The sequence below is a fragment of the Pleurodeles waltl genome, chromosome 11 (genome assembly GCF_031143425.1).
Source record: "Pleurodeles waltl isolate 20211129_DDA chromosome 11, aPleWal1.hap1.20221129, whole genome shotgun sequence".
Classification (NCBI taxonomy): domain Eukaryota; kingdom Metazoa; phylum Chordata; class Amphibia; order Caudata; family Salamandridae; genus Pleurodeles; species Pleurodeles waltl.
Genome location: NC_090450.1, coordinates 533,156,596 through 533,175,124, shown reverse-complemented (window position 1 = coordinate 533,175,124; position 18,529 = coordinate 533,156,596). Strand labels below are relative to the sequence as shown.

General features: G+C 43.8%; 1 protein-coding gene across 1 annotated transcript in view; it reads left to right on the top strand.

Moving 5' to 3' along the window:
- LOC138265845 (growth arrest-specific protein 6-like) overlaps nucleotides 1-18,529 on the top strand; it is a 190,724-nt gene that overhangs the window by 3,573 nt on the left and 168,622 nt on the right. Inside the window, exon 2 of the mRNA XM_069213939.1 lies at nucleotides 13,548-13,651. Coding sequence (XP_069070040.1) covers nucleotides 13,548-13,651 — 104 coding nt within the window. The remainder of the gene's footprint in view (nucleotides 1-13,547; nucleotides 13,652-18,529) is intronic.

Here is an 18,529-nt window from a genome sequence, read left to right as displayed (position 1 = left end):
TGGTCGCCACATCAGACAAATGTGATGGATTTGATGGGGACACACTTGTTTTTAGCTGTGAGTAACAGACAGCAGGAACAGCAGTGCCCTTAATCATACTGGGGTCTTGTCACAAATTTTAGAGCACACAAAGTACAACACCTGTAGTATTCTTATGTACCTTGCATGCCTTTGTGAACTGGCCCCAAGACATTTAAAATTGAAATAAACTTTGATTAGTACAAATAGTTAAGGAAAGTGTCCTCTTTGCACCTTTACTAATAGCGAACTGGATGTTTCAGGGCTGATTTATAAAGGCACATAAGAATACATAATAAAATAATACTCCTGTAGTACTAATTCCCATATATTGTAGAAGCTTCTGCGACTAGACCCCCTAGTGCAAAAAGTGATTTACTATTTGATTTTTACGCAGCACTTTACCCGTAACACTTTGATGGAATATATTTGTACACAATAATTATTGGTTTATTTAACATGGTACTAAGCTCGTTGACCCGGGAATAATGAAAGGCTGAATTGACGGTTTTTGGATTTGAATTTGCCTCTGAGACATCAGACATTGTGCAGGTAGTGTTGAACTAACTTCACTTTTTAAAACATTAATGCAGGGTTTTAACATTAAGACTTAACAAGCAACGTGAAGAAAACTGTATTAGGAAGTATAAACATAATCGTGCATGGGTAGATTCAACTTATGCTGATAAACACTCAGAAAATAAAACGGATATAATTCTGTGCGTTTTGAAATAGTTTTTCTATCATGTTTATGTCAGTCTTGGCAAAGCAATTTTCTTCAGAGGATACTGACAATGTTAAAGAACCCAGAAGATTTGACATCTCTTCGATGTGAGGGTGTCTTACCTTGTGTCTATCTATATGTATATATGTGTGTTATTTGCAAGGCCACTTGAATTATGTGATTCTGTGGCATTTTTCACATAAACATGGATTTGCCGCGTTTGCCATATAATCCATCATCCTCTGCATAATTTGCAAATATTAACAAAAACGTTTTGTTTCTAGCTCAAACGGATCAATGTTACTAAATGTATGGCAACACGTGCCTATTGATGTATTTTTGGTCTTAAACTAGTTCTAATAAGGTGAAATACTTGCCTAGACAGTGTTATCAGGTATACAAATGTCAACATAATTAAGTAATACTGAGGCAAAATATGCTACATTCCGCCACATAAATTGCCTTTTCTTGCTGTATACTTGTGTCAACCCTGCCACATAACTTGGCCCGCCTCTGCTGCATAATTCCAGCGGCCCTGGTTATTTGAATAGCTCGAACATAGCCAGCAGGCAGTGAAGCTTGTGAAAAAGCTTGATAAATAATACTGTATCAGCAGCAATGTTTCTTTGACCCAGAGCTTCAAGTTTCTCAGGCCCATGGGTGATTAACCCACCCAAGTCCGTTCATTTAATTAGCATTCTGAAGCTGATGGTCTTTCATTCTTTGAGCTATAAACAGGCTCTAAATAACCGAATGCAATAACCTGGATTGGATTAGATCTCAGACAGTGAATCGGGAAACGTGAGAACTCTGGTAACTTTTTATGTCAAAAAGGTCAGATCCATTAACGGATTACCCCGTTTTTAACCCTTCAATGATCACAACACGAGTAACAACTGTGTTTACAGAGTTACAAGATGGTAAATGTGTATTACAAAGCACTCTATAAAAACGTTACTTTTTTATTCTGCATTCCTTTGTCTTCAAGTAAAAAGTTCGTTCTCACCTTTAATATTTAAATGTTGCAATGCGAAAAGGGTTTATTTTCTTCTGAGAAAGTAAAGCTTTAAGCAGCCCCATAGTGTGAACACATAATAACCTTCCTATGGGCCATGAAGGGCCAATGACCCTTCTATGGCCCTGATCTGTTAGAAGGGTAGGTAGCCGGAAACACCATACTAAAAATGCAAACATTTTAGTGCACTGTGTGCTAATATCGCAATTTTTACATGTAAGGGGCAGTGCCTGTGATCTTCTCTCCCTCAGTAGGACATCTCTGCTCTGCCTCTGGACAGCAGGGCTCTCTACTGAGCTCTGATTTCCTGTTCATCATTTAAGTTCAAGGTCAGAGCTGGACATCAAAACCCTGGCGTGGAGGTTGTTCCTAGATACAATCAGTGGTAATGCCAAATAGCTGTAAAAACATTACTGTGAGACATTACTACAGGTAAAGATGGGCTATAACGTGACCTCTGGAACTGAAGACCTCTTGCTCTCCCCATGCCCCCCTTCCCGCGTCTTACAAGCGCCCCCAGTCGGTATCTCAGAGTACCCTACCGGACATCTCTGACACTTGTTTGTGATGGCCCCCTGCCTTTGTCTGTTGTACCCACACCCGTGCCATTGTACCACCGTCCCCCACTCCTTTGACTCCCTTCTACCCTCCTGCGACTCCGTTAACTTATGTCTGATGTCCCTCCTCTGCCCACCGGTCCCCGTCTGCCTGTCGTCGTCATCCCTCTGCTCTCCAGTGTCTTCCCTGCCTAGGATGCTCCTGATCGTCTCTGCCCCATGCCTCTCCTGTTCCCATGTCTTTTGTGTCCTCTTACCTTCTAGGCCCTCTCTGCCTCATGCGCCTGTCTTGTGTTTCCTGTGTTCATTACTTCCCGAGTACCCCTGAGCCTTGTGTGTGCCCTTGTATGTCCTTGAACCGACCCTCCGCTGCATCTTTCGCCCGGCTTCCTCATTGACCCCTGTACCATCCTTCCACTGAGTCCTCCCTGCCTGAGGTCCTGCCCCCTGGTGCTCCCACGCACCCGCTGCCTCCCGTGAACTTTCCATTCCCGCGCGCCTCCCTTGCTCTCTCTGGCTGCCTAGCCGTGCCCCACCTCTGCCAGTGCCCATTCTGTTTCCTCGCGCGTGCACACTGGCGACTCGGGTCCTTTCGCCCATGCTTCCTTGTCACTGTGTCACCTTGCCTGCGCATCATGACCCTCCCTGCCCCAGTGTGCCCTCCTTGTGCCTGCTTGCCCCTCTCCCTCCTTTGTTACTGTCTTATTAGTGGGCCGCTTGTGAACATTCAGAGTCCGGGGGAGGGGGGGGGGGGGCAGGAGTGTGTTGGGGCATTTGGGGGGGGGGGGGGGGGGGGGTAAATACCTTCCATACCTTCCTCAAACTCAATCGAGCGAGAATGAGAATTTAGCAGTGCTGACCCCTTTAGGACAGTCTAAGGAGTGGATGGGTTGAGGAGGGTCTTCCCCATGAAAATGTTGAAAAAAAGAAGGGCCAGATGCGCATTTCACAATTTTTGTTAACTTATATTGCGGACAAGTCTAGAGCTTTTGAAGGAATACTAATGAGTTGTTGTAATGCATTAGTGCTGTACCAGAGACACCCCACCTCCCTCGGAAGTCTCTAATTTTCTCAAGTCTCATGTCCCTTCTTCCGCCTGAACTCTCAAGGTCTATTTGTTTTGTCTCGCAGCTTCAGTTTATCAATCTCTTAAATTCGTCAACTACTCTAACAACAATGCCACCACCGAGTCTCTTTCTGTTGAGATCTCCCTCAGGTTCACTGCCGGGTATCAGTGGTCAGCATTCGAGTTCGCTACAAGAGGCAAACTAGCTAATGTCAAGGAAAATGTCACTCTTCGCTCAGAGTCTGAAGCGCTTTCCCGCTCTCTCCTGCGGATCGGTGTTCCTCGCAACCTCAGGGTTTGTGGCCTAGGCTCCGCCCCCGCGCATCCTCCTCAGGTCTCTTCAGTGGCAGGCTTGACTACTCACCGAGGCCCTCGATGGGCTTTCGCATGGGCGTCTGTGAAGATGGTGCGGCTCGTACCTGATCACCTTTTCCGTCCGCTTTGCTCCAACTCTTGCGCTGGGCTCCGTCAGCGCCTCTCAGTCGGCTTCTGCGCCTTCTCAGTTTCTCAAGGGTCTGAGCTCAGCAGGTTATTGCTCCGTGTGCTTCAGTTGCTAGTCTAGTGTGCGGGTGGTCTCCGCTCTGCGCCCTTACGAGGGGGTAATCACGGCCCGTGTGCCTGTGCTCACCGGGCCTCTGCCCTCTTGGGTCCTTGATCAGCCTTGCCAAGTGTCACGCATCTTGCGTTAGAATAACGCTTTTCCGGTCATTTTTCCCTAAATTACCGCAATGCCCGAGAATGACACTCAAGTCCTGAAGTGCGGTTAAACCTTGTTCCAGTCTCTCCCTTTGCTAGGTATGCTCCGAGTAGTGTTTATCAAAGGCCACAGGGTTGCGCTGGGGTACAATGGAAGGCATGGGATCATGATATATTACGATATTTATATGGTTCCCTTGTCTTCATGGCTTGGTTTTGTTTGCTAGAAAGTATCACTCAAATTAGTTGAAATTTCACTCATATTTACACCGAAATTATGAAAATGTCACACATAGCAATCTGAATCTTTGGCAGCTATGTTTGAATTCGAACAAAGGAGGGGTCCACAAGCCAAATGCAGGATGCGGCCCCAGCCTCAGGAGTGATGGGTCTCTCTGTCCCCAAGAAAACTTTAGAAGGATAGCAGATTTTTCACAGTAACGTCGCATAAAAAGACTGAAGAGTTAAATGTCAATTTGAAAGGGAAATAGTGATTATTTGCAGGTGGATGCAGTGTGTGACTGCACCCACCAGCAAGGTTGCCAGGGATGATGTCTGGTGCCCCCAGACTACCTCAAAAGGAGTGCCCTTGGGTTATCATAGTGACTATGTGCCACTGGATACGTGGCGCACAATCAGTGTGTCTCCTGACAGCATCCTTGTTCCTGTGCGGGTATGTGCACCAAGGGGCAAAGAAGTCTGTTATCTGCATTGGGCCACACCTCTCTGTAAATGAGGATCACCTCCTTTTGGTAGCCCAGTGCAAGATATGCTCCTATGCAAACCATATTAGAGAAAGAGATGCACAAGTATCTGCAGCCCCTTCTGTAATATCACAGTGCACCAGCAGTACAAAAAACAGGCATCCACAAACCCCTTAGGAACCTTTAATAAATAGGGCCCCAGGCCTATGTGTAGAAGCAGGACAAGATTCTGCTTTAAGTAGGATCTCATCTTGCACTGGTGCTTCCCAATGCAACCTCTTTTGTGTATTAACGAGGCTTGTGAATATCTTTTTAATACAATTTTTCAGTATTCAAAACTGATAGCAATTACTGTTGGCAACATTTGTTTCAGGCGCGGTTAATTGAATTAGGGTTTTTTGTGCAGAAGACAGAAATGAATTCTAATATGGCGGTAAATGGGTCAAATATAACTTAATTGCAATATCTGCACATTTGTGTATCAATTCTGCAAGACATGAAACGTGATTACTCTTTTGAACTCTACTCACCATTGGTATTTTGGTTTCCAAAGGTTATGTTTGTGTTTGCAATGAGGAGTTATCTTTGCATTGTTGTGGAATGTCACTGTTGTGGCTTGAGTGCTGCTACAGGAGAGGCAAGTAGAGGATAGCACACTGAAGCAAGTATTGTTACAACACGTCGAATCCCATATACACAGCACAGGTGCAGAAAGAGGCATTACCTCCTCATGTGGTTTCCTCATGCCAGCCCTAATGAAGTCAGGTTTCCCTTGACCATCAGGCAGGATTGCTTTCCCTAGTTAGATTGTAGCCTACCGAACATCGCAGCTGTCTGGTTTGCTAAAGACATCCTAGGGACATTCAGAAAGCTTCCCTGGGAATGCATTCCACCCGTTGCTTTCCATTGCCTTTGTGGTTCGTACCTCACGTTTACGTGCTTTGTATTTGCTGGCTTTATTAATTTTAGGCTGTCCCTTTCGTGGAGCATAGCCCGTTTACTAGGCCCCTTTGTATTCTTCCACAGGTGCTCCTTTCTGTAAACTATCCTTTAATTTTGATTCTTATCTTGTCATATTTGCTGTGCATTCAAAACAGGTCAAATGTGAGGCTATGTTTTCAATGAAAGCTGGGTGTTTACTTTTCTTTCTCTGACTTCAAAGTCAGAGAATGTATGTACCACTCTTGCTGGATACTGGGGGAGAAAGGGTTTTTCCCTACGACACAACACCATTTAAATGAACTGTGCAAGAATTTCAGAATGTTTCAGAATTAAGAAAGCACAAATGGAGCACTTTTTGTTAATTCTGTAGTGCAGTGGTTCCCAACCTGTGGTTCGCGGACCCCCAGGGGTCAGTGACACATTTCCAGGGGGTCCGCAGGCCTGGGCAGGCAGGAAGGCACTTCTCCACCTGTGGCCTCTTGGCAAACATGTACATGCATGTTTTATATTTATCACTTCCTTTGTTCGGCAGTTTTAAAAGCACTGCAACATTCCTTGTACAACCAGCAGCTTTCAGACAAAAATAAAAGCGTGAAGATAACTATAGTGACTAGTGTACCTGCTAGAGAGAGATGGGAGTTTTGTGCAGTGGCAGTTTTGACTCAAAGGTAGCACAGATGGTTACAATGCATGCTGCAACGAACGTGTATCATGCAAAGAACAGTATTTTATGTGAATAGCACAGTGGGTTATTGCTTTTGTCACAGAGATTGCTTTTGTCACACAGATTCTTTTATTACAGTGCAATTGTTACAGTACAATTGTAATCTAGCACAGTGAGCTATGAACTGCCATTAAAGAGCTTCATGCAAACTGGATGGTACAAATTAGAAAGTTGTTTTTTTCCCAGTATTTCATTTTCCTTATGCTGCTAAAAAAAGGTTTGCTTGCATAGAAATACTTTCTAATTATTAAAGTCAACACTAACCACTGCGTTGGCTTCTGATTCCTGAGTTTGTGCGTCTCCAGACCAAGCACTCTTAGAAAATGCCTGCAGGTGTGGATGACATGTGAATCCTACACCTTGTACCCTCTAAAGTACCCTCTAGTACCCTCTAAAGTGCTCAGACACCCTACACACGTATGAGAGGTGCTATAAAACAAATTAATTACATTTGACAGAGAGGCTACGGAGAGATGAGAAGCCTTTATGGTTTTACTTCCTTTCCCCACCACATATTTATGTCAAAAAGCTTTCTCAGATCTGAGGTACCTAAAAAAAAATAAGAACAGAAATCCCTTGGAAAATGTGGAATCTGGCCTGAGGATTCAATTTTCTTAAATAAAAACAAACATTGAAAAGTTAGTTGCGGAGATGCAGGGCCAACCTTCCCATTAACGTTTCAATTTTTGCATATATTTCAATCTAAAATAATTATATCTTTACTAATTTTAGTAATTGTTTAGTGTGTACTAGTTTGTGTATTTTTTGTGAATTACTGTTTTAATGTTTGAAATTCAAATCTCACAAATTGCTTGGGGGTCCCTGGCTTCTAATAATGATTCAGTGGGGGTCCTCAGGAGTCAAAAGGTTGGGAGCCACTGGTGTAGTGTGTTGGATACAAATACTTTAATATGATAAAACAAATCAATACACTAGGTGATGCCATTTCCACACATTGGGGCATATTTATACTCCGTTTGCGCCGAATTTGCGTCGTTTTTTTCGACGCAAATTCGACGCAAAACTAACTCCATATTTATACTTTGGCGTTAGACACGTCTAGCGCCAAAGTTCATGGAGTTAGCGTCATTTTTTTGCGTGAACACCTTCCTTGCGTTAATGATATGCAAGGTAGGCGTTCCCGTCTTAAAAAATGACTCCGATGCATATGCGTCGTATTTATACTCCTGGGCAAAAATGACGCCCGGGAGTGGGCGGGTCTAAAAAACCCGCATTAGCGCCGGATTTTAACGCCTGGGTCAGGGCAGGCGTTAAGGGACCTGTGGGCTCAGAATGAGCCCAGAGGTGCCCTCCCCTGCCCCCAGGGACACCCCCTGCCACCCTTGCCCACCCCAGGAGGACACCCAAGGATGGAGGGACCCACCCCAGGGACATTAAGGTAAGTTCAGGTAAGTATTTTTTTTAATTTTTTTTAGTGGCATAGGGGGGCCTGATTTGTGCCCCCCTACATGCCACTATGCCCAATGACCATGCCCAGGGGACTGCAGTCTTCGCCACTGAACTCTACACCACTCCAGTTTAGGCCACTCCACTGTTGTCTGCACAATTCTACTCTATGCCACTCTGTAACACTGCAGTCTACGTCACTGCACTCTATGCCAATACACTCTATGTCATTCTAATCTATTCTGCACCACTGCAATCTCTCACTGCATTCTACACCAAATTACTCTACACCACTAAATTCTATCCTGCACCACTCCACTCTACATCACTTCACTATACTCTGAAAAAATCTACTCTACACCACTGCACTCTGCCACTTCACTTTACATCACTCTACTCTAAACCACTGCACTTTCCTCTGCACCACTGTACTCCATGCCACTGCTCTAATGCTCTCTATGACAGTCTAATCTGCAACACTGCAATCTCTGCCACTGAACTCTACGCCACTCTACTCTGACCTACTGTACTATAAGCCAATGCACTCTACTATGCATCATTGCATCACTATACCTAAGCCACTGCAATCCGCAGCACTCCACTCTATGCCACTCTTCTCTACACCACTATACTCAGCTCTGCACCACTTTGTGCCACTGCACTCTACGCCACTGTACCCTGCACCACTGTATGCCACTCTACACCACTGCACTCCGCACCAATGTACTTTTCGCCTCTGCACTTTGTGCCACTCTACCGTGCACCACTGTACTTTTCACCACAACCCTACACCACTGCACTCTAGAATACACCACTCTAATTGACACCACTGCATTCTATCATGCATAATTGTATGCCACTGACTTCTATGCCACTACACACTCTGGAACTGCACTCGATGCCACTATACTCCGCTGCACTCTACGCCAATGCACTCTACTCCAGTCCACTCTACTCTGTGCCACTCCTTTGTAAGGCACTCTACGCCACTGCACTCTCTTCTGTGACACTTCACTCTATGCTTCTGTATGGCACTTCACTCTAAGCTACTATACTCTGCTACACTATAACATCTGTTCTTGTTAGAACAAGCGTTAGCATTCACCTTGAGGGTGCTAAAAGAGAGAACGCATTTTTCTGCGGTCCAGATTCTTTTCAGCCACTCCCTCATAGAGCGGTATGTTCTTTCCGAATGAGCAACTGCCTTTTCACAAATCACACCCTAAGTGTTAGGGAACATTGCCCTTCGATGAAATGTGGTAGGTCTGTCCAAAGCAATCTCATATTCGACCTTCAGTCTCATTTAGCCCGCTTTATGACTGCCACCTTCATCTTTGGGTTTCTTCCAACTTGCGTGTATCCCCAAGGACGGTCCAGTTGACCAGAAACGTATCGTTTCTACTATATCCTACCAGTCGGTGGTTTAAAGGTTTTTTCGACTTAAGCTGAATTTCTACAGTGTGAATTCATATTCATTAATGTTGCTTCTTGTAAGTGATTGTTGTCTAATTGTGTCATTTGTTTTCATTTGGTATTTTTTTAAAGGGATGGACGTTTTATACTTTAGATATGCATTGCTGTTTAGAGCAATACAGAAGGTACAGGAATTTGCTGGAATCGGGTAATTGCTAATTTTTGCCATCAACATATATGTACACATGCTACAATTTCATGTTCCATCACATAATTAGTGAATTGTTTCTGCAACCTAAGGACTGGTGGGAACAAAATGCAAACACATCTGTAAAGAATTCTGTGTTTATAGGTTAAAAATAAAAAAAAGTAAAACTCTGCGATAATGTTTTTCCTCGTGTGGGTATTATTCTCATATTTAGTGTATGTCACTATGTAGGCGATATAGAATTAATTTCTCAGAAACCCATATGCCTAATTTTTCTATTTGACCTGTTTGTAACTGGGGAAATGGAATTTCCACCAGAGACTGTTAGAGCAATGTATGACCTATAAAGGCAAGAGACAGAACCAGGGGGGCGCGTATTCTTCGAAGTCAATTTTGGTTTGTATGTCATTCCACAGGTTTACAGTGCAACCTGCAAGGAACGTACTACTTTTGGGTCCACGTTGGATAAAGTATGTTGTGTTTTTCAAGGAAGTGTTAAAGTTGTGTGTCAAAAACTTGTTTATATGCTTTTCGGGCTTCCTGGTAGGCAGGTAGTGGTGCAGGAGTTCTCACGTGCTCCAGATTCCAGACAGGGTTTTTAGGGGGTTTGGGCTGAAAATTGACTGGTTGAATGAAGTGTGTACAATGTTGAAGACACGTTAAAAAGGCAGTGGTGGCTAACCGGGATGTGTGCCTGCTTGCTGAGCTCTGGAAGAACCACCACAAGTTAAATGACTCACTTTTTTATCATTTCCTTGAGGGCTTAACTTTTACATGTGTAAGAAGGGTGCTTTGGCCGGAGTTCCAAGGGGTGGGGTGAGGGTTAATTGGTTAAGAGGCTATTGTTATGTATGGTCTGGGGGAGTTTTAGGGCAGCTTGTGATGTGAGCTGAATCAAGACCAGCTAGCAGAGGTTGGAGTAAAAGCACTTCAGACATTTGTAAGCAGTTTGGTGTTAGATCTCTGAAGTCTCTTAACATTAGTGTTTGGTACACCCCGGACCTAAAGCTCAGGAGACCCAAGAAAGCGGATAGAAATTCTTAGGCTGCACCTTATTTGTTGGGATAAGTGTGTGAGGGGGGTGTGAGAGGGGAGGCATCAGGGCTGCTGTTACAGATGTGGGGGGAGGTGAGTTTGAACTGGGTGTGGGAGTGCCGATCCCAGTAGCTTTGCAAGGTTGCCACGGGCCCTAATGCAGGCAAGGAAAACTGGCCTCTAGACTTTGGTTTCGAAAGAAGAACAGCTGTAATAGGGTTGCAGCTGCCCCCTTTCCTTCCTGGATCCCAGAACCACTGCGCTGTACTATACAGAGTTAGGTGCCTAATTTGGAGGTGTTGTGCTTTGCTGCACAACCACCCGGGTGGTTGTTGAATGATGTGGGCATGGTGATCAGAGTGTGCAAGATGATAGGAGGAGCGGAAGATGGGGAGTAACCATATGGCTCTTGTCGGGTTGCTCGCTGCAATTGCCTGTGAAAGTTCGAGGTTTGGAGGAGGTGGCGCAGTATAAACAATACCGAGCAAGGATGGAGCAAGGTCTTTGTCAAAATGGCGGCGCGTTTTTGTTGCTCTGCTCGGCCACGGCAGCCGCTTTAGAAACCGATGTGATAAGTACAATCAGTAGTCGAAGAGACATTTGGAGAACTGTTTTGCTTTTCTCTAGGTCAGGGCGCCGGTCGCGGAGAGGCTTGGTCCGTCGGCAGAGGAGCGGAGTGTATCTCGGGCCTCGAGATAGTGAGGGAATGCGGAACGCCCTGACCCGCCGAGTCCGCTGTAAACACGTTCCTGTCTTTCCTCTCCTCAGCTTCCCATATAACGGTCAACTACATCCCTCTCCCCACACTCTCTTAACCCATTTAATCCGCTTATTATGTTTTATTCTGTCCCTCTCATGCTCCACATGTCCATTACCTGTTTAGGTCTACTCCAACTTCCACCCCAATCTCATTTACAACCCTCGAACACACTCACTGCTGACCCCCCTTACCGGAACAATCCTAAACTCTGCCTTTAAACTCATTTTACAGTGTCCCTTTCCATCTCTTTACAGCACTGCTTAATTTGTGCTTGTTTCCGGTGAGGGCCTGGGCTTAGTTTTCTGTCTCAAGCATTTACTGCGAGCAAAAGATATGTGGGAAAGACGGAGGAAGAGAAAAACAAAAAAAGCGTCAGAAAGGGGAAAAGCAGGAAGCCACAAGAGTGAGCTGAAGGGGTAGGGGGTGGCTGTAAATGGACTGAAGAGGCCAGAGGTGGCTTCAGGTTTAGGCTGCCTCAGTATTGTGTGCTCGCACTTTTAATTGCAACAGCCCCTTGTTTAAGAGGGACGCTTTGAGCACCAGCACCTTTTTTATTTACAAATTAAGCACTGCTTTACAGCCCTCTGCCTGATCTACCCACCTCTGTTGTTATCCTCAGTCATTTCTCACCTCAGCCATTCCTCAGCGGCCCCAGTCCAGCCCCCTGAAACCCTCTGCAGCCTTTCATACCCCTGTGTCTTTCTATTTCTCTCTTGAGCTCTCTCACACATTAACTATTTCTTCCTTCTCTCTCGTTCCCTTTTTCTATTTATGTCTCTACCTCTAGCCCCATAGTTCTCTCACTCCAGCCACCCCTAATTTTTTAACATGGGCAATGTAGGTAGTTTACCCCATGTATAAAATGTAATACATCCCATACTTTGGATACCTTTTTTAATCAAATATTGCATGGATTCCGAATTATTTTTTCTTCTAAAGTTTCTTTTCTCTTTATAGGCCTCCTGTGACGGACAAGTGGTTAAAACGTGTTGGAAATTTATTTTATCTTCTAAAGTTACTTCAGTTAGTCTCTGTATATCTGTTTGGATGCATTAGTGATCCCTGTTCATAACATATAACTTGTAAACATATAGAAAAGAGGATCCTATGACTTGCAAAAAAAAAGTATTTTAAAACCAATCAACTAATAAAACTCTAACCTCCCACATGGACATTGTTGTCAAGCAGCTCATAATTAGGGCTCCTGGTTTTATTGTATTTCTGTTTTTTTAACATTTCGGTCTGTACTTATCCATTTTTATTTTTGGCTATCTTATTGGTATTTGTCCATATTTATTCTGAGAATAAATACAGTAAAAATGATTTATTTCCACATTTATTTAACTGGTAATATGCGCTCATACTTTGCTGCCTGTCACATTTTAGCAAATTTAGACTCAAAATATAGCAAGCCACTACAACCACAGGTAAGTATCAGCATTTTATATTCCAAATATATGTAAACATGTGCCTGTGTTAAGGGAAATTTCAACCTGTTTGTTTTTTAACTCTCCATGCTATCTGCTCAGCTGTTGTACCAGAATTCACGAGAGGCAGCATGGATAGTCACTCAAAAAAGTACACTTTTCAATATTTTTCCACTTTTAAAAATACATACAGACAGAAAACATGTTGATTTCTGTCTGTATTTATCAGAACAGTAAACTGTAAGCCATATGCAAATCCTCACATAGGGACCAGCCCATTACTTCCTCAGTCATTTTGATGTCACATGTTCATCTACGTACGACAGCATAATTTGCCCTCTTTCAGTTGTCTAATTTATTCATGATGACCATTTAGAAATGTGTTCTTTTTAGTTAGTCATCTAAATCATATATTGAGTTATTACTATAAATGAACCACAGTTAAGCCTTGTCCATCACTGTGCTTTAATGTATCACTCAAGCACCCTAATAGATACAATTCAGAACACTGTCTGAATTGACGCTGTTCAATGGCGGTCCATGAGCATCAGATAAATGTAAGATTTTCAGGATAACTACTTACTCTGTAAATTAATTCCATTTCGATTCACAATATGTACATTTATTTAATGGAAGTGGCATGAAAATCGTGCATGGATCAAGCACTAGATCAATGATTTGTAGCTGAACGCTCATTTTTAAGATACTTAGGTTTTCAGGTTTCATGTCTGTGAGATCCATGCATGACATAATGTTGTGAGTTTTATATTCAAACCATTTACTCTATCCTGATAGGGAAATGGTTTGCATTTTCACATGTATATTAACCTATCCCTGTTCTTTACACACAGGGCACTTGTATTCTGGATGCAGCCCGGTCAGCGAATGAGTTATACCTGGGTAATGAAGACAAGAACATCCTTCTCATGGTATTTCCACTCTCTAAATTGACAAGGTATGTCATGGAGTTAGTAATACCCATAGAGAAGATTGGAAATGTATCATTGTGATAATTCCAATTATACATATTCTGATTCAGTAGTCTAGTACCAAATTCCATCTTTATGTATTCATGCGGATGATTGTTTCAGCATCCATTTGCAAATCACCAGACCATTTAACCCTAGAGGTAAGTGGCTTCACTCCTCTGTCTAAGTATACTAGATCCACAGTTCCAGAGGCGATAGAGTGGATGTATTTTGGCAATATCAACACATTCAGTCCATTGGTTACAAGGTTCTAAGATTGATACATGGTTTTAGTATAGCAGGGCCTTCTTGTCTATATATGTATGTTGGTGAGTCACGCTTTGATGCCGGTTTCCTGTTCAGTGTGGACATCGTGGCCATATTGGGCTTTGTGGACTACAGATGGTTTATGTACGTTGCAGGTGCACTGACAGTTTGTGAAGAGTTATCAAATGGTACGTTTTGCCAGTACAATATGGCAAAAGTTACTGGGAAGTCATTATGTGGTCCACGGGCTGCAAGCAGTCTATCAGACAATGTTATTAGTGCCCTGTTTTTTACCTCTCCTGCGACCCCCACCTCCACCTCCACTCAGGCTCTTCCAGAGAGCCAAGTGCAGTCAAAACTTATGCTTAGGAAGGAAGAGGCCTTCTTAAAAAAAAATACAATGTATGCAGATATGTCATAATTGTATTTCAAATCGACTTACTGTTTGTAGCTAGTTTTTGTCATCCCCACAACCTATGAGATAAATCTATAGAGTCCTGCTGACATAATTAGCAAAGTATTTATTTAGAAAGATATGTATTTAATTTCACTGGATACAGATAATAGCATTGTTTAATTTTACACATAATACATTTATAAAAGTAATCAAGAGGTTGCGAACGAACCAAGGCTAGCCACTGGAGTTTAATCAGGATTGAAGGGGGGCGAAGTTATCGACTTTCTTCATGGCCTAGATGAGACATGCTGCAACGTGTAGGATGCCCTTCTTGGGTGCCCATGTGGAGTCTGGGAGGACATGGAGCAGGGAAGTTCCACCATTCAGATGGGAGAGTACAAGGTAGCCTTATTCTGAGTAGTGACTAATTGCTTCATTAAACATGAAAACATTTTAATTGATATTGAGGTGTGCTTCGGTAGGCTATGTAGTTAGTACAGCACCCTGAATAATGGAATCCACTAAATTGCTGAAGGTAATGAGAGCTCCTTCTGGTAGAAAACATACACAGTTTCATATAGTTTATTGGAACTGTAGGAATTGCTAAAGTCTGTGTGTGTGTGTGTGTGTGTGTGTGTGGTTAAATCAGCCACAGTAATATTTATTGCCAAAGTTTAATATAGTATTGTACGCAAATTAAAATACCCATTTACCGGGCTCTGGGTAAATCATTTTCTGTCATGACTAAATAGAACAGTGGTATCGTTTTGATTTATTAGTAGGAATAATTAAATTGATTTGGGCAATTTGCCAAGTTAGATGCAAATCCAGGTAGGACAAATCTGTTTGTTCAAATGGTGACTGTAACATATGTTTAGAAAACATACATCACTTTAGGAGTCCAGAGTAGTGAATAGAAGTTCTGTTTAGTTGGTTCATACTGACACGTGAATTATGCTGGGATATTGATGATTTTATATTTAAATGAAAACATAACGTTGATATGTATGGCAATAGTTTTTGTCAATTATGAAAGATTTAATTTGCACCATAAAGTCAAATGAGTGTTGAGCTTTTCAGTGATAGTGGCGTAATGTTTGTGTGGAGCATCCTTTAGACTCTGGCTAACATAGACACCTATAAATAAGATATTATTATGAGAAATAAATCCATTTGATGCAGGTCTTCTCAATATACGAATAAAGGCGTGTCAATTTAGAAAAGGTTCCAAACAAAGAAAATAGTTGATCCAAACCTTTGAATCATGAATGGCACTGAGGAAAGTAAGCAGTCGCCAGATTCTACGATCCTATGTGGCGCAATCAGAGCATTTCAAGATTGAGTTATCTATGATGGAATTTAGCCAGTGGCTTCTTAGCTGCAGAATAGACCATGTTTGTTGTAGGGAAGTCATTACTTTTGCCGCATTCTAGATGATTCAGGTTGGATAAAATACCGTTGTTGTGTGGTAGGTTGAATGTAAAGCAGTTGTACAATCTCAGTGAGTCTCTCACTAAATCTCTTATTACCTATTCACATTATACCATATCAGACACATATGAATTATAAATTGTTACGGAGCTCCCACATGATGCTGTGGTACTGTTGTCGCTCATTCCATACTAACGTTCTTACTGATATAAAACAATGTTCATCCTTATCGACTAAGATAGGGAGTAATGGTCAAAATTTTAACAATCGTTTTTTGCAAAGAGTTTATCTATCTTTAGTAGTACTACATGGTGGTGGGAAGTACAAAATAATTAACTATTTCCTTTTTCTCAAGTCCAATCATAAAATGAGGGATACATTCTTTCTTTTGGAGTGTTTTGATAAAGATGGCTTATGAGACCGGGCCAATGTGCTTTTCAATTTAGTTGGCATCGTTCTACTGTAAGCTTTTTCGGGTTGGGAGATGTGTCTTTTGTTGAGAATCAATGACCTCTACAATTTCTTGCAGGGTGTTAGAAGTCTTAAAGACACCACTGGTATTCTTTGTATTTTTTGACGTGGCTGACATATTCCCACTAGTAAACTTTACATTTTCAAGTGATTCAATTTCAACTTTGATGATTGAAATGCTCATTTACATTGATATGAATGAGTAAAAATGAGAATAAAATCTGTAAATATATTTCCAATGTTTGTAGGATATATTGGTGGTCATTAAAACCCTGGCGGTCGGTGTTAAAGTGGCGGTAAAACCCCCAACAGGCCGGCGGATAAAAAATGTGAATTACGACTGTGGCGAAAATCGCCAAAATAGACAGCCACTTTAACACTCCGACCGCCAAGGCGGTACAAACAAACACTGCGGCGGTAACTGCCAACAGACAGGCGGAGGACTTCTGTACCGCCCACAGAATTACAACAGTCCAATCCGCCACCTTTTCCAGGGTGGATTCACCGTGAACAAAAACACGGCAGAAACAGGACTTGGAAGGGAAAACACACCTCACGAGGAATCAGGACGCCATGGAACCCGAGCTCCAGATACTGCCAGCCTCTATCTTCCTGCTTCTCTACCAGGAACAACAAAGACTGCAGCGAAGACCACAGTGAGTACTGCACCTATGACACAGGGGATGGGGGAGGGAAAAGAGAGTGACACACACACGCAACACCCCCACCCTCACTCACGACAACACACACACTAATACATCATGATAGATTACAGTTACACCCCCCAACCACCCCTGGAAGAATGCAAGGACAAAAGGAAATGAGTCGAATGATTGTAATATATTCAAATACATTAATCAAAAATATATACATATATAAAGATATTCACACTATAAACAAATATATACACCAAGAATACAAGTCCAAGGGATTCCACCATCATAGTCTGTGGACCACTGGGACCAAAATGCATGGGCAAGGCCCACACTCAATACCTGAACAAGACGGAGAGAACACTGCTGGGGCATCAGATAGAAATAAAACAGGCACCTCAGGGGGAAGGGAAGGGGGGGCACCTCAGCCGGATGAGTGCATGATGCCAGATCCACGAGGGGGCTCCATGCCCACTGCTTTATCCTGGGGAGTTCAAAGCCACAGTCTCTCAAGTCTCTCCAGTTGGTGGGTTGCCCACTGCTTTATCCTGGGGAGTGCAAAGCCACAGACTCTCAAGTCTCTCCAGTGGGTGGTTTGCCCACTGATTTATCCTGGGGAGTGCAAAGCCACAGTCTCTCAAATGGATAAAAGTCTCCACTGGTTCTGGAGGAGGCTTTGTGCCCAGAGTGCTTCATCCTGCCAAGGACTGAGGTAGTGATTGTGATACTCCACTGGATCTGAAGGGGGCTTTGTGCCCAGAGTGCTTCATCCTGCCAAGGACTGAGGTAGTGGATGGATCTCTCCACTGGTGCTGGAGGGGGCTTTGTGCCCAGAGTGCTTCATCCTGCTCATGGCGGCCTCAGTAGTGGCGGTGTCCTTGGCAGTGGTGCTGGTGGCGGCGGTGTCCTGTTCAGCGGTGCTGGTGGTGGCGGTGTCCTGTTCAGCGGTGCTGGTGGTGGCGGTGTCCTTGGCAGTGGTGCTGGTGGCGGCGGTGTCCTTGACAGCAGTGCTGGTGGCGGCGGTGTCCTTGGCAGTGGTGCTTGTTGCGTGCAGGTTTTCCCAGACTTGCCGGTTTGACTGTGCCCCTTCCCCACCTTGGATGGTGGCACCGCTGTCACCACACTCCCAATTGTACCCCTGGGAGCGGCTTTGGTGGCAGATTTTTTTCCTCTCTCCCGCCGGGCACTGGCCAACTTTTTATGCTTTTGAGGTGGGGGACTGTCCGTGCTCTGGCTCCTTGCCACACTGGCTGCCCTGCTGCCTGGCACACTCCAGAAGCCGGTTACTACTGGCACCACTGTTCCCGCAGATGTTGTGGCTGAGGTGCTGGGTTGGGAGCTGGAGAGGCGGGCCCTAGGAGACTGAAGGGGTGGGGGAGGTGAGGGAAAGAGGTCAAGTTTGGACAGGAAAAGTTTTTTGGGCACACTGGGACGGGTAGATGGAGGGGGTATGGGAGTGGAGGAAGAGGTAGTGGTTTTAGGAGGTGTATGTTTGCTGACTTTGGGTGAAGGTGCATGGGCTGGAGGCTGTCGTGAGGTGGATGGCTGTTGGGTGGGTGTGTGGCTGCGTTTGTGTACCTTGGGAGGTGGGCTCACAGACACACTGGGAGAGAACACAGGGGATGTGTGAATGGTAGTGGGGGTGG